The sequence below is a fragment of the Tympanuchus pallidicinctus genome, unplaced genomic scaffold (assembly GCF_026119805.1).
Source record: "Tympanuchus pallidicinctus isolate F22 unplaced genomic scaffold, pur_lepc_1.0 scaffold3, whole genome shotgun sequence".
NCBI lineage: Eukaryota > Metazoa > Chordata > Aves > Galliformes > Phasianidae > Tympanuchus > Tympanuchus pallidicinctus.
The window spans coordinates 78,614,917-78,631,169 of record NW_026294747.1 but is presented as its reverse complement, the minus strand read 5'-3'; the positions used below and the strand labels follow the sequence as shown (position 1 = coordinate 78,631,169).

The following is a 16,253-nucleotide window of genomic DNA, read 5'->3' as shown; positions in this document are numbered from 1 at the left end:
TAACTAGATTACTTATGTTCCAGACACAGGTCCTAAGACATTCAATGTCTATTTCATCCTACTGGGGTAGGGCAAGATTGGCTTCTTACCATCTTGGATAGTAAGTCTGTCATAGTAGCACGAACTGTGAGATTCAATGTCCAGGGCCAGGATGTTAAACTCCACAGTGGACCCAGGAGCTCTGATAAGCCACACACAGTCAGCAAAATTTCTATAGTTCATGGGCCAGCCTGGCGAGTAGAGGAATGAAGGAGTTTCTTCACTTATCACAGTCCCTCCGCATGCACCTATGATGTTCAAGAAGACAAAAATGTAAGCATCCTCTTTTTAAACTGAATATTTCACTTAATTTGACAGACCTTGTGTTAAGAACAATGGGAGTGCAATGATAAGGTGTGTAGTCAGAGGAAAGGATTTCTTCAAACATTGCTTCAGTTTGGACTAGGACTACAAAGCTTGAAATCGAGAACTATCAGGATTATACATACATATATTTTACTATGAAGAATATTTATGAAAGTACATAACAGAGACTGTACTTCAGAAAGGAATTTAGAACTTCTTCAGCTGAAATGCTTTTCTTTCTCCACTCCTAAAGTTTCAGCTTTAAGTTGCAGGCAAGATGGAGCTCCTTCAGTGATGTATGGTGGTTTACTGCTCTCCCAGAATACAGAACATAAAAAAAATACATGCTGCCACCATGTTGTAGAGCTCCAGAGATCCCTTGAAATTTGTCTTTGGATTTAGAAAGAAGATACTGCACTATGTTCCAGACAGCCTTAACTTTCTCTTGCTGAACTTGCTCAGAGAAAACCAATGGTACAAGAGACACACCTCCTATCCTGTCAGGAGGTATTTCTCAAAAAGATTTGTGATCAGACCAAGCATATTCTCTCTAAGAGGTGTAGTCTAGCATAGGCTTCAGATCATAATGGCCAGTAATTTAAGAATGGTATTTCAAGAGAGATACTTTTTCATGAAAGCACATAACATGTTAGGTTTCATGAAATAGTAGTATGAAGAAAAATGCCCTTCCATCTACTTGCTTATTGATAAAGCACTATAAGACAGTGTACCTGAGAGTGCTTTGTAAATAGCTTAATATGACTATAACAGTGTTTAATTAAAATATCAATGAAAACTCTCAGTCAGTTAATAGTAAGGGCTTCTTCTTGTGGGGAGGATTTGTTCGGAGTTGTTTATATTTTGTTATTGCTGCAGTTCTATTTTTAAGTAAACCACCATATATTACTGACTAGATCACTTTTGACCACATAGCACCCTGAAGACCCACCTCTAGCAATTGTGCGTGTGGGAGCAGAAGGCTCCATTGCATACCACTCTAAAAGAAAGCCTCTGCCAGTCACAGATGAATCTGTCTGGAACTGTATTGTCAGTGTGCTGCCAGAGGATTCAAAAGAAGCTGGATCTGCACCACAGTATGTTGCAATAGGACGGGAATGAATGGTGGGCCCATCATATACCTGCAGTGAGAAAAAGACAGTGATGGTGTCATTCCTCACCGGGGAAGATTTTTATCTTCCTTCTACCCAGAAAGTCTCCAAGGAGAAAATTACCCTCTTTAAATGAGCAAGTAGGACTTGGATGATCTTTCTTCAGAACCCAGTTAGAGAGAAATCCCTCTTACTAAAAGGGAACAGTATCTCCCCTTCCTTTGTATACAGTTAGATATAAAGCTTTCGTGCAAGAAAGATCTGAATGGAACCCTGAATGGAATCAAACTAAACTCTTTCTCTATCACAGGGCTTCTCTTTGGGGATGCTGACTTGCCTCCCATGTGAAAAAAAGTCCAACAAAAGTACAACTTTGTTTCTTGCTAAGAAAAAAAAAACAATACCATGTACCAGAAAAAAATGATAGTCTTTGGGTGGTTTGTTGTTTTGTTCTTTTTCCCAAGGAAAACTTGCATTTCAAATTCTGTCAAATAAATCCATAATAACATATTTCCATGTATTTATAAGCTAAATTCTTGGCTAGTTATAAGATGGTTCTCTTTTGTTGCTTTTCAAATTTATTTTTATTCTTGTCGTCTTTCCCCCAATTAAAAAGGTGGGAAATACAAACAAATATTAACATTACACTGAAGATCTAATCCTTGATTCAGATCCTTGAGTAGCCCACTGATGCCAGCTGATCTAAGAAACTCATTTTGCTCTCAGAGGGATGGACAAAGAAAGTCAGGCTAAATTAGAATAAAGAAGATGCCATTGAAATCTGGCATGAGATGAAGGAGAAAGTTCCATATCCTTTCTGAATCAATTGCTCCATTTTGCTTTGCATTATGCTTACTTTGCTTTTTAGCCTGAAAAATGTTGTCTGTATTGTAGGAGGAAATTGTAAAGAGGAAGAGGTAACTTCCTACTGCCAAAAGCAAATTACTAATCCAGAGACAAAAAGGGGTGCAAGTAAGGGATTGTTCCTGGTAGGTTTTTAAAATAACTTAATTTTATAGTTTTTGAGATGTTTATTATGGGCTTATTTTTAATATATTTCAAACTTATATGTTGGAAATAACTGTTAGAGAGTCAAAGAGTATTTCTTCCCATCTCTTATTGATATTATCATAATTATTGAAAAGATAACATGCCAAAACCAATGAGTCCCAATCAGATCCTTGGAAATTCTGCTTATATGTAAGATCCTCTATTCATCATTTTCATCAAAAATAACCACAGTTTAAAAAAGTTTTACAATGAAATCACCTTTAGCTTGTCATAATAGCATCTGTAATGATTTTCAACATCCATCTCCAGGATACGGCCATGGATAACTTGTGAAGTGTTGGTGCTTATTGTCCACTGGTAATTGGAATTGTGAGGGTAGCTTCTGGGCCACTGTGGTGAAGCTATTTGTCCTCTGTTTCCCACAATGTCACTTCCATACACTGAAAAACAAGAGACAGCTAATGCCTCTACTTCATATTTGAGTCATACGACTCTACTCATAGGAAAGATGGGAATGTGACATTGCTAAATTCTCTCCTCATTATTGGACTTCGATGATCTGTAAGGTCTCTTCTAACCTAAGCCATTCTATGATTCTATGATTCTCATCCTGCCTACTTCATATTCATTTCTTCCCAAGATACATTAAATACAAAAATTTGTGGGTTTTTTTCCCATGCAGTTTTTTTTCTGAAAAGATAATTAATTAAATATATACACATATCTTCTGTTATAGAAAAGATAGAATTTCATGTCTAATTCATCTGAATATAGTATATCTAGTATATTTACATACATACAAGTGTAGAGGATATTTTGCAACACATTTTAAATGAATTCGCAACCCTGATGATATCAATGAACATTTTCTAATAGACATTGCAGAGCCAAAGACCGGCACTTTTTGGGATCGTTTTGGAAGTGTTATGAAACAATAATTTTCAATTAAGTAGCATTTACTTACAGTGTGAGAATGTGGCCCTGAAGCCAACGCCAGTGCCTGAGCTGTCTGAGACAAATTTAACCCACAGGATATGACCAACAGAAGATGTATAATTTGAAGGTAAGGAGTCTCCGCAGAATTTTCCTGCCAGTGTGCCAGTAGCATTCCCTTCACGAATTTCCAGGTAATCTTTGGTGCAGCCACTACTAGATTCCACTTGAAATTCTCTGTTGTGATACCAGCAGAAGAGCATTAGCAGACATATGACTGAAACATACTTCCGAGTTTGCCCTGTCAGCCTACAAATCCCCCTGTAGTTGTTATCCTACCCTATGAAGTGGACAGTAATCCTGACTTTGCTCACTCACTATCTGGCAGTGCTGCTGACCCAGTGCTTGGTCCTTTCTGCTCCCTTCTTTTATGATAGAGCTTCAGTTTGCAAAGTTAAAATTTCAAGAGTTCTCAAACCTTTTTAATATTAGTGAGTTCTCCATCAACCACCATGAAACACAGAAAGCCCTAACATATAAAAGAGATTTCTAAGATTTTATAATCTCTAGTCAGACTTCAACACCTATTGAGTGCAGAAAATACCTTTGGCCTTAAAATTAGTTTGTAGCCTCTGTATGTGCGCATTATTTCAGTATATTCTCTGGTGAGAAAACAATTTCCAGAGGCCTAGATTCATTTGTTGTTCACATCTCAGAGCTCAAAAGTCCCTTTTCTCCAGAATTATTAAATATTACTGCTTCTCTGATGTCTCTGTGTTTCACATAGCTGGTTCTAAGAAAAACTCCAAATTCTTCTTAATCAATTTTTACCTTAGAAAAGGGATAGGATTTAGTAACTAGACTCTACATTCTTAATTATTGTACTGAACCAAATGCTCAACTCATTCTAAAAATCATTGCCTATTATTCTAAGTGAAGTACTTCAATTCAATCCAATATGCTTTCCATTACATGGCTATGAATCTATAGCAAAGATTCCAGCAAGCACTTCTTACAGCTCATGCTCTAAAATATTTGTGCTTTCTGATTTGCTGGTAACAGTAACTCCCCTCCAGTGCTGAATACAGCCATATGTGCTCAGGGTGCTGTTAAATGGCTCCAACCATGTGTGTGGATATGCTTCAGACAAATTTAATGCCAAATCTCAAATTGCAAGACAGGCATTTCTGTTCAGACTGAGCTGAAGAAAAGGAATACTTCATGCCAAAAAAACTCTATAAAACTCTGATATTAAGTTAAATAAAATAAGTACTTCTTTCTAACACTCCATGCTTTACAGTCTTTTAAGCTTGTTTTTCAACTGTATGTAACTACAGAAAAAGTGTCTGTATCTGTTAAATACCACTTTATATCTGAATATATGCTTTGCTGATAGTTTCTCCTTTCCACTAGATTTCTGTTTTTGTTCTGAAAAGTTGTTATTCATTACGTTGCAGCAAATATTTTGGAAAATGTTTTCAGGCTGTAGTGCTTATTCTCTGCTTCAGTGAGTAAAAGAGAAATATATTGTCCTTTTCATTGCATTAATGAATCAGTATAGGCTTAGCAAATTGTACTTTATGTAGTCAGCAAGTTACTGAGTAAATTTTCTTTTTATCCTGGTTAACTGTAAATGCAAATTTGAAAAAAAACCTTTATATTTCTGCTGATCCCTGATAAACTTTGCAACGGGTTGGTGCTCTGTTTCTTGGCATCAGCCACTCTTTGATGCTGAGAAACAGAGACTCAGAAATCCATATCATGGGTAAAAACCAACCCGACTCTCCTGGTAAAGGACTCCACACTGTTCTATGGACCATGTATGTCTTTCCTGTCTCGAGTCTTCAAAGGAAAGTTTTCTGAAGGAAAAAGTTCCTTTGAGATACTATTTTGCTCGCTGTTGCACTTTCACTGCTATAATTGATCTTACAGTTTGAGAAATTTTGAAGACTTTAATATAAATTCTTACTTTACAGTTTGTGGAGTATTTGGACTCTTTATATGATTTAGCTGTATAATAAATACTTCAATGAATCTGGTATTAAGGAAATAGTAGGAATTTCCTTCCTAAAGAGAAGGTAGAATAGCACTAAATTTCCTCTTCTTGTTTTTATGTGAGTGAAAACAGGCTTCTGCAGAATCCCATGCTGCTCAAACAATAAAAAAACTATTTATATATCACCGTATATGCCTTAATATGGTAAGCAATGAGTAAGAGAGAACACTGAATGCAAGCTGCCCCCAGCCACTGCTGTGTTCTCTTTCCAAGTGACTGTACAAGTATGTTTCAGCTTTATCATCTGGTAATTACATTTCCTAATAAACACAGAGCATCCTTCCTTTAGCTCTGTTAAAGGGGCTGAGTAATAACCCCTGGCAATGCATTTACATGAAGGACAGCTGCAGCCGGTTGCCAGGGGAGCTGAGAATTGTCCAGACACACTCGGTGTTGAGTGGATACGGCTCGGGATAGCCAGGGCTGTTGAAAGCTCCTCTGTCCATGTGGAAAGTACCTCCGCAAGCTGCAAGAATAAGGAGACAGCAGAGGCTTGAGAATGATGACAGTATACAAATACATTGATGGAGCCAGAGCATTTGCTAATCAAGAACGCATTGTGTCTTGTCTTGTTGTTCTTTGATTTGTTGATATCCTTCCTAAGACCTTATCCAACAAGAGGAAAGGCAATAGGGGATTACAACAACAGAGGGAATGCCAGAGAGCCAAAGAGATACAAGATGCAGTCTTTCTCTTAAAAAAATCAGAGGTATAAACTAGCAATATCTGTCATATAGACTTACATGATGATGATGCAGCATAGGTGGCATGGAAGCCTCTGGCAGTAATGTTGTTGTTAGAGATGAAGTTGACCACCAAAGCATTACCAAAAGAAGTGACAGGATGTGGCATGGTGGTACCACAGTAACGGCCTGAAAGAGAACAGGCCAAAGTGAAAGCAGCATTCAGCATGCAATTACTTTTAATAATCTTACATTTAGGGTTAGTGCCTGACAGCAGCTAAGAGCAACATTGCTTATAATTGCATTTGTCAGTTACATCCACATAAAATTGAAATATCATATTAGCAGAGAACACACTCTACTGGACTATTTTATTTTTTTTTAAACTGAGAAAGAATTTGAACTGGGACTTCCTGCCCTCCAGGCACCCTAATCAATGGATATCCTGTCCTTGAGCTCTTGCATTCACTCTACCCACAAATTGCAGCCTAATTAAAAAATATATACTTCCAAAACCAAATAAATCTGTCAGTAGTTTCCATTTCACTGAGTTTCTAATGAAAAAAAAAAAAAAAAAGAAGCAACGAATAACAGAAGAGTTCTCCTATAACAGATTGTAATGAGGATTAAGAATGTGAATCATGATCTGAAAGAAAGGCATCTGAGAGCAAAAAGAAAGGTAACAGCCAAGTGCCCTGCTCATCTTCCCAGGTGAAAATGGAGGATAGGAGACAAGAAAAATAATTCTGCTCCCAGTTATATTGAACGCAACCCTACTCCTGTCAAGAAATTATATACAAAAGTCATGTAAAGGAGAACAGAAACAGTCACATCTGTTCTGAATTTTCCAGGAAGGAAATTCATGACAACTCTGGGGATATCTATGGCCAGGTCTGTCTCATGGCTTCCTAGCAATGTAAGCATTGGTCTTTATTGCTCAGGCTGCTCCTCTCCTTGAAAGTGGTGGCTCTGGACAAACATGTATGAAGGAAGCTGTAGAAAAATCAGGAACAAGCAGAAATTCAGGTTTTCCAGGGTTTCAAGAAAATCCATTTATTCATTTTCTGTTCCCAGAATTCTGCAACTTTCTTCACATGCTTTGTGACTCATGAAAGAGGTTGCACTACATTTTTGTAACCTAGATTTCACTTTAAACTGAATTGCTTGATTTCCTATATTGTTCTGATGGAGAGGAAGGAAAAGGCAGCTGGAGTCAGGTCCACTGCACATTAGCAGAGCCTGGGAGGGCCACGTTTTTCACACCAAAGTCTTATTCCGCTAGCTACAGTCTCCTCTGATTAGACTGGCAATGGGAACTTCTTTTATCAGAAAAAAAAATTAAGCTACAAGACACTCAAGAAAACCTAATTACCTTGAGTGTAGTCCCATACATGAGATAAAAAAGGAAAAGGCACATTACCTTGAAGGGGAGCGTCGTAGTTATTCCCATCCAAAATCTCCACAAAATCCGTTGTACAGTTCTGTGCATTATTTTCAATATCAAAATCAGTGAAGGACAGTGTGATGTGGTTGACTGGCAACAGCAAAGTATAAAAAGTTAAAATGGAGTTTGGCATTTCACAGAGAAACTATTATACCTATACCTAGACAAATGTACTCTTTTCTCCCTTGAAGTCAATCAGTTTCCATAAAGTACAACATCTGAACTAGTTTAATCTTTGATAGGTGAAGTACATCAGTGCTTACTGCAAAGATCCTGATAAATCTCTTCATATTTCAGTACTTTCTAATACAATTAACATGATAAGTGTGGGATTTAACAGACAGACATCAAACTAAATTTCCTAACAGCTGAACAGTTTCGTTATATACTGAAAAAGTCTGCAAATACAGCATGGAAAATTTACACAAACTGAAAAACAAAACTTATTTCTACACATCTGTGACCCTCTGTCCCTTTGCAATCTATACAATAGATTTGGACAAAATGTGAACTGGCGCTGCCCTGCTCCGGGCTTAGAAAGAGCTGGACCTTTCATCGTTTTGTAACGTTCCACATACATCAATCGGACTGGTTAAAGGATCATTAACCACCCTCAGCTATATTTGTATGGAATTGGATTTTCCACACCCTCAGTCTGCAGGCTACATCCTGAAAAAGATGATTTCTGACTCAGGGTATTTTTGACTCTCATATTGCTTTGGCTTTTCTGATATGAACAAAGGTGAAGTCACAAATGGAAGAATAGTGGTTTTCCTCAACACTCACCCTCTGTGAGGAGAGTCAGTCCTGGCCTCAGAGCATTGATGCAGTTCTAGTGGGTTGGAAAAAGAGGCTCATGATTTAGATGATAACGAAGCCTTCTCCAACCAAGTATGAATTTGACACAAATACTTTGCTTTTCACTGGGCTATAATTAGTTAGAATAAGCTGAGGTGACAGACATGGTCCCAGGCACTGCATTCAGCGGGGTGCCACTGACTGGTATTCAACTACAAAATCCATGTGTTGGACACCCTTGTGTCCCAATCCAGTCAATCAATTACAGTTGTCAATGTAGGTCCTCAGGTTACGAAATAAAAAGTAAAACCACAGTGGGAGGCAAGAGCAGGAGACTTGGTGTGCACAGTAAAAGCAGAGCAAGAATTCTATGCTCTGGTTTGCCACTGGCTAAATCTGTTCTGTATGTCTGTGTCCTGTAACACTGGGACTGGTAAAACAATGCCATGTGTGGCATGTAGCGGTCCTGGTGAAGGATGTCACTACATACACAGATACTTAACCTGGATTGTTCTGACCTCTCATACTGATGTAAATCAGGTGACAACAGTTACTTTTCAACCTAGATCCAAGAAATGTCTGTCTTCATAAACAAATGTTATATAGGCAGAAGACAGTTCTGATGATGTCCTTTTCATGGATATGCATAACAACCTATGCCTAAAAACGTAGTGCTTATATTCTGATTTTTTGTTTTCTTTGGCAAACTGATCTTTGTTTCATAACTTAGCAAAATAAAGTTATAAATATGGTTGGAACCTTCTGTGATTTTAATAACAACGGCTAGATATCAGATGAACAAGTGAAATTCAGTAGTAGCTATTAAAAATAAAAATTCATTTTTTAATTATGTTACCAGAACACTACAATCCAGTTGTACTTATTTTTAAGAAATTCTATACCATGTAAATTTAATGCTGTACATTCAAGGTAATAACAGTTCTTGGTGGAAGATCTCTGGTGTCTTAGCATCAACTACAAATTTATTTAAAAATAGGGAATCTGAGGGCATATTTATGTACACAGGACCAGTTTATTTATATTCTTTTTCATTTGTATTTTAAATAGAAATTTCTCCAAAACTTTACTCATTATTTAATAAAAACAAATCTTTTTTTCTTTTTTTTTTTTTTATTTTTTAGTTTGTTAACTTTGTAGATCTGATGTAACATAATTCTGGCATGAAAAATCCAGACCAAAATAATGTCAGATAAATACAGGTGTTTTAAATATACATAAGCCCTTAGATTTTCTCACAGAGGAATCCAGCTTCACATAATATTCAACATCTCATTTATAATTTCAGAACTTGGGTCACAGTAAAACAGATAAGGTGACAAAGCTGTAAATTGTTTACCTCACATTACCCTAGACTTTTTACAGTAAAATCTAATTTAAGATAAATTAGGAGAGCCACACTCTCTCCAACTATCAGGATGCAGAACTTCCTAGAGAAATAAAGGAGGAATTTTGTATTGTTATAACAGAAAAGAAGATGAGGATATTAGTCATCCAAGCTAACTATAAAAGATGTTTTCACTTACATGGTTCCTGAGCCTGAATAATCCAGCTGCAGTTCTGATTGTTTGGGTATTTGGCAGGATACAGAGGAGAGGAAATTGCTGCCCCAACTGAATCTGACTCTATGAAACTTCCACATGCTTTAGAATAAAACACATACATTCACATTTATACACAAAATTATTTGTATATAAAAAACACAAATATTAGAATTTGTTGCAAAAATAAATAAGAGATAACATTCAACAGCAATTTTTATAAGGATAAAATCCGTGACAGTAATCAGTAGAAAAAGAGACTTAAGGACTACCTCCTAGAACCTGGTGTAGCTTCTTGACACAAGTCCATAAATGATATTGCACCTGGTTGACCTCCTGAGGAACCAGAATGACCTGGGAGCAGATCTCATCTTTGTCAGTTCCTCATAGCCAAGAAGAGCAATTTTGGGACCAAAATAACTTGATTTCAAGGTGATCCAATCATACCCCCGCTTATCTAATCATTTGCCTACACTGGTAGCTAGGCAGGAAAAAAGTCCTAAGAAAATATCCAGAAACCTCCAATGCCTCAGGACAGCATCATGTTTCATTAGCATTATCCTCTTGTGAGCTGCATCAACAAAATGGCATTTGTGTGAAATGCTGCACATATGCAAGAGTGTGGCTGACTGCATCTTTGGCTGAGTGCTGAATGCTATCACGCCTAGTTTCTAAGCATACTGACTCATCACAAACCCTCCCTGTTCTAAGTTTATAGTGCAGAATGGAAAGTGAGGTACCAAAGACCAAGATCCATTCATCATGCTGTGCTGCCTAAAAAATCCAGCAGGAGATAGAATTCACAAGGTTTCACAGAAAGAGAGAAGCTGGTGTTTGTTAGATTTTGCAAGTCTGAACTCACGGACGTCATCAGCAGTACTAGACAAAATTGAATTTTACCTACTCAATAAAAGGCAATTCTTTTTTCCCCAAGAATCTAAGATGATCCTTAGATTTTAAATATTTTAATCCATAATGTGGAAAAATTCCATCCTGTTAGAGGTATACAGCTGCGCTAAAAGACTGTCTGTAATGCAAACTGATTGGTGGCTGGTTAAATACATGCTAATGCAAATGAAGAAACTACCTTCACTAAAGCGAGCACTGAAGCCCCTGTGCTGCAAGGTTCCATCAGAGCGCAGCCGGACGTACATCTGATTCCTGGAGGATGTGATAGGAGAAGGATGTTCTGTCCCACAGAGTTTTCTAAGAAGCTGTGCTTCACTGCTAGGACCATCATACACCTGTTATGAAAAGGTTAAATTAAGTACTAGGTTTCAATAGGCATTTTGAGAATAGTTGTTTCACTTTACTTCACTCTCTCTTTTACATTTGATGCACTTTGACCGTGACACAGCCCTGGCACGAACAGTGCAAACCACTTGCACGTTGCCTGTCTTAATTCTATTGCTGTTTCCAAAAAATTCAAGTATTCCACCTGAAGCTACTGTAATCTTTGTAACAAAAACGCATCATGTAACCTGTCTGTGTGTATCCAGTATGGTGGTTATCCTCCATTAACAATCTAGATAATCCCATACACTTTTTTTTCCATTTAATGTCTAACATGAGTTCCTATGTAGCTTTCATTCAGTTAATCCCAAATTTTGCCTCAGAAAAGGCATTCAAATTGACTCTAACATGCAACTACTGCAACAGTATGAGCAACGACTGTGTGCAAAGAAAGTAGACTCTGGGTTTATGGCTTTTGGATACTTGTACCCAGCATTAGTTATCAGAGTCCATATAACTATGTTTTATAATGGCTTTATTGTGTTCAATTACACTCATGCACATAAGACGCTACTGAGGCAGAGGGCAAAGAAGAGTTAAAAAAGAGAAAGACAGCAAAGATGGTTTTCTAAAACTTCACTTTTAATTTTGCCACAATGTCTTCTCTTTTTTGCCCTTACAGCTGATAATTTTGTTTTCTTCTTCTTTATTTCAAAATAAGAAGGAAAGGATAGTGAAGTTAAAACTCACAAGTTTCTAGCTAAAGCAACATCAAAATTATATTTAATGAAAAAACAACAGGGAAAAACAGCCACAATCTCAGAGTGTCCCATTAATTTTTTGTAGACATGATTCACTGCAAACGTGTTTAGAGTTATGGGCCACCCCCACAGCCCTTGTGCCTGGTTTCAGCAGTGGTGAGCACAAGAGACATCAGGAAGAGCCTTCGAGCTACTGGGCAGCAGCAAGTGTTGACTTCAGTTCCTGTTTCAGCATTAATATCCTATACAGCAGCAAGCATGTCATTTAGTATAACCTATTACTCAGCTTCCTACAGCAAAATGGAAAAAAATACAGGATAGTAAGAGTACTGAAAGACACTAAGATGCTAGGATATTAAAAAGCCATATAAGCCTCCACATAGGTCAAAATAATGTCATTCTGTTAGAAGAAATCTACTTTTCATTAGTGCTCTTCTTTTGCTTGCAAGTACCTCAAATTCCATAAAGACTGCTCAGTGCAGCACTGATAAAATAAACATTTGCAACTAGACTGTATGGCACGATGTTTACACCTCCCCTGTTTGAGGACCCCTGAGCACATTAATGAAACAAATGTGCAAAAACAGTAGCTGAGGAAAAGCTGACCTGTCTCTAATAGTCCTCAGAGTTGAGGAACAAAGGACAACACTCCTCTTTAATCCACTGGCATATCCTTCTTGGCCAGGCAGTACCATGAATTAAACATTTGCCCTCAGGCAAATAACACTGGTTAGCTTTGTGAGACCTTGTGACTGAGTATTAAGTGTACTGCAGTGTCTGTACAAATTATTACCTTGTAAAGAGAACCATGATATCCATCCATTCAACCTTTTCTCCTTTCTTGGCATCCCACCATAGTCAGCTCTTTAATACATACTTCGCAATACTTATTCTTCTGCTGTACATACCTTCTGTATGTAAACCAGATTGCCTGTTGCTAAAAACCTTAAGCCATGGAATGCAAAAAAATAATGACTAAGGAAATAACCCTTAGGAATGAAGGTACTTTCTTTCCCCGGACACTGCTGATAAGTTCTTATCTGAATGCCAGAGCTGAGAATAAGCATTGCACTGATAGAGAGCAGACAGAGAGCCCGACTATAGTTCATGCAAACTGCTGGTTTTGTTGTTCTGCGCCACTGCATGAGATCTGAACATTGACACATGAGCTATTATGAGACTGCAGTAGTTAAACTTCCTCACTAGGAAGGACATTAAGGATGAGTAATGTCAGAGACTAAGTAGATACTTCATTCCAAGAGCTTTCTGAAAGAAAGAGGTCTTTCTGTGGTAATACAGAAAGAGCATGAAGTTAGAGGAACGTTTTCTAAATCAAGTCTATTAGCTGTTTCTGGGCAGAGTGCTTGAAGAATAGTAGTGTTTCCTAGGGGCGGGGAAGGCTCCTGGCCTTTATGCTTGCTACAAATCTGATTCCAGCAACAGCTCAGCACAAGCATTAGTGAGATACAGCAGCAGCTCTTAGGAGTTGTGGCAACTACAAACTAAGCAGGAGCATTTGCATGTGGATAATTTGCACATACTGCTACATTTTTGCCAAACTCCTATTTATTGGCTTGTAGGGGGATTACAGTCTTGAATCTAAATCAGAAACCACAGTATTCACACATCAGTTCCGGAAAGTCTATCTGCAACTTCTTGAAGTTATTTTGAAAACATACAAAGAATGCCTCTCTGGTTACTTAAAAGCTAACTTTTCCTTTGTATTGTGGGTAGCTGCAATTTTCTCTTCCCTTTACACAACAAACTGCTTGCTAAAATGTAACCTGCAAAAGCACATGACAAAATGATGATAATTTTTATCTACTCAGCCATAGGAATGCCACATATCACTGCCCTCTCTTGGAAGATCCTCTCTGTCAGCATACAGAGTAAAAGAAGTTACAACCTCCTTTCTAGCTTCCAGAGGCTTTCCACATTCCTGCATATTACTTGTTATACTGAAACAGGAAAGAAAAATAACATTTATTTAATAAGGCACTGAAAACAATAAACTATTTTTCCTAACCCTGTCCAGTGCCTTGCGCTTATACTTTTTGCAGAACACAACCAAGTTATATACAAGACCAGAAGAAGTAAAAGCTATATATATACACACATTTGACAAATGAAGAGCTATTCATCTCTTCCAAGAACGGATAAAATACAGAATTTAGGCACAGAAACAGGAAACACCTAAATTCAGGAGTACAGGAATGTGTTTTTGGTAGCTGAGACTGCTCTGTTCATCCCTTTGCTCCAGAGGGAGATCAGAGCAGTTACAGTTTACAGCTCTATGCTTAAAATTAATTCATCTGAATCCAGATTTGTGATACAATTCAGGTATGAAATCACTGAGAGGAAATGAAAAGTGCACTGGGCTTTTTGCAAATGCAGCACGTTCAAGAAGCAGCAGACTTGAGCATTTGCCTTCCCCCCACTTTGCTCATGCAATAATGGTGCAATAGCAAATTTTAGAGAAAAAATAAACCTTAGACTTTCCCACAGAAAAAGATACATCGTAGAAATATTTCAGAAAAATAAATAAGGACAAAACCCAGAGAAAGAAGCTCATCAAAAGACAGACAAACAATACTATGGCTACACATGACATCTAGTGTTGTACCACAAGGAAAAACGAGTGGGTCTAGAATGGATGAAGGAAAAGTGCATTGGTATGCTTAAGGGTGGAGGTGAGCCCCAAGAGAACTTCAAACAAATAAAACCCATAACAATAAATAAATATTCAGGACAACAAGAAAAAAAAATCAGAAATATAAAAGGGTGGAACCACTGTGTTACTCATACACAGTAACTGTTCCTATATTAGAGAGAGAAAAACAGCCCACCAGCTTCCTTAGCTGCCCATATTTTCCAGTTATGCTTCTTTTGGAATGTGCTTCCTAAACCATTCACAGTCATACATCTACTCATGCATTTTTAGTCACTCTCTGTATCCTATCTCTGCTCTCTCATATTGTGCCTTGTAACAAGAGGAATACAAAGTGATTTTCAGCTCACCGGCTTACTAGGAATACAAAGAAATCCCATCCAGTCCTTCATTTCCCTTATGATTCCCCTGCACTGGGGCTGAAGAGTTATTTCCCACCTTTTACAGAGCCCTTCATTATCACTTGGTTTCAAATGAGCCTTCTTCCTCGTCCATTTTCAAACTACCCTCCTCTTGGCAGGTGGTGATTGATGCCTGCATTAAAGATGCATCTCCCTCCCTGCTCATATTGCTGCTTCAGACATGTTTTCACAGCACAGGCTGATCGGCAGCATCTTCCTCCATCATTCTCCCAACAAAACAAAAAGCAAAAGCAAATAACAGATACTGTAGCAGTAAAAGAAAGTCAGTGTGCTGCAATGGCCTACAAATTCTGCTGCATGTGAAGCCACTTTTCTACTGCTAGCTGAAGAGTGTGCGCTTTTCACTGAGTAGAAACCAAGTGCCCACATCCAGCCTACAAAGGCAGTAAGTATACAGTGTGTTTAGATAGGTACATACATCCATTGGCATCAGGTGTAAAAAAGAAGAATGCATATCAGATCTTTTCAGAATTCTTAATTTGTGTACATTTTCTTTTTAGTTCTGTTTTGTTTTAGTTTGGTTTGGGATGGGATTTTTTTCCCCCACTTTTACCAGTGCTACCATTTCAGATGTTTTTGTCAGGCAACCAGGGCTGCTTCTGTGAGATACCATAGAGGACTATGATATTCTTCCAACAGACTTTCCCTTTCAACAGTCACCTTGCTTCAGAACCAGAAAAAAAAATAAAATTTAATTTTAAAAAAATGCTTTGTGGCCAAATGAAACCTCCAGTTCTGCTCAGCAAAATGGAGACATTTCTTTTTTTTCTGGTTCAGTACAAACAAGTTTACAAGGCAATCTTGTTAAAACTGATGCTGTTTTCAAAAGATTCTCAGCCCCTGCCAAACTTCATCCCCTCAGAATAACATTTTATCAAGGAGAAGAAAGCTGGATTTTGGGCGACAGCCACTGTGCTTTATCCGGTGGCTGCTGATCACACATGCTTTTGTACTGAGTGAAGTGCAATCTGACATCAAAGGTCAGGATTTCATGTCCCTGCTCCTAAGAGGCCAAGTGGAGACGTGGAGAGTTCTTCATTGTTGTGCATTGGTTGAACAGCAACTTGAATTTCTGTGATATCAACAAAAGCTTACAAAACCACAGCAACATGAGGCTTCTAAGAGAGCAGTGTCCTCAATGAAGCAATTGAACAGACAGCTAATGCATACCTGAATACATTGGGCATATACAAAGCCCCAACTTCTGTCTGTATATAGGCCTCCCTCTCAC

General features: G+C 37.9%; 1 protein-coding gene across 1 annotated transcript in view; it reads right to left on the bottom strand.

Moving 5' to 3' along the window:
* CUBN (cubilin) overlaps positions 1 to 16,253 on the bottom strand; it is a 132,036-nt gene that overhangs the window by 47,714 nt on the left and 68,069 nt on the right. Inside the window, exons 32-40 of the mRNA XM_052696991.1 lie at positions 11,026 to 11,182; positions 9,924 to 10,040; positions 7,558 to 7,671; positions 6,198 to 6,326; positions 5,788 to 5,920; positions 3,430 to 3,635; positions 2,724 to 2,905; positions 1,295 to 1,484; positions 90 to 287 (exon numbers count right to left, since the gene is read on the bottom strand). Coding sequence (XP_052552951.1) covers positions 90 to 287; positions 1,295 to 1,484; positions 2,724 to 2,905; positions 3,430 to 3,635; positions 5,788 to 5,920; positions 6,198 to 6,326; positions 7,558 to 7,671; positions 9,924 to 10,040; positions 11,026 to 11,182 — 1,426 coding nt within the window. The remainder of the gene's footprint in view (positions 1 to 89; positions 288 to 1,294; positions 1,485 to 2,723; positions 2,906 to 3,429; positions 3,636 to 5,787; positions 5,921 to 6,197; positions 6,327 to 7,557; positions 7,672 to 9,923; positions 10,041 to 11,025; positions 11,183 to 16,253) is intronic.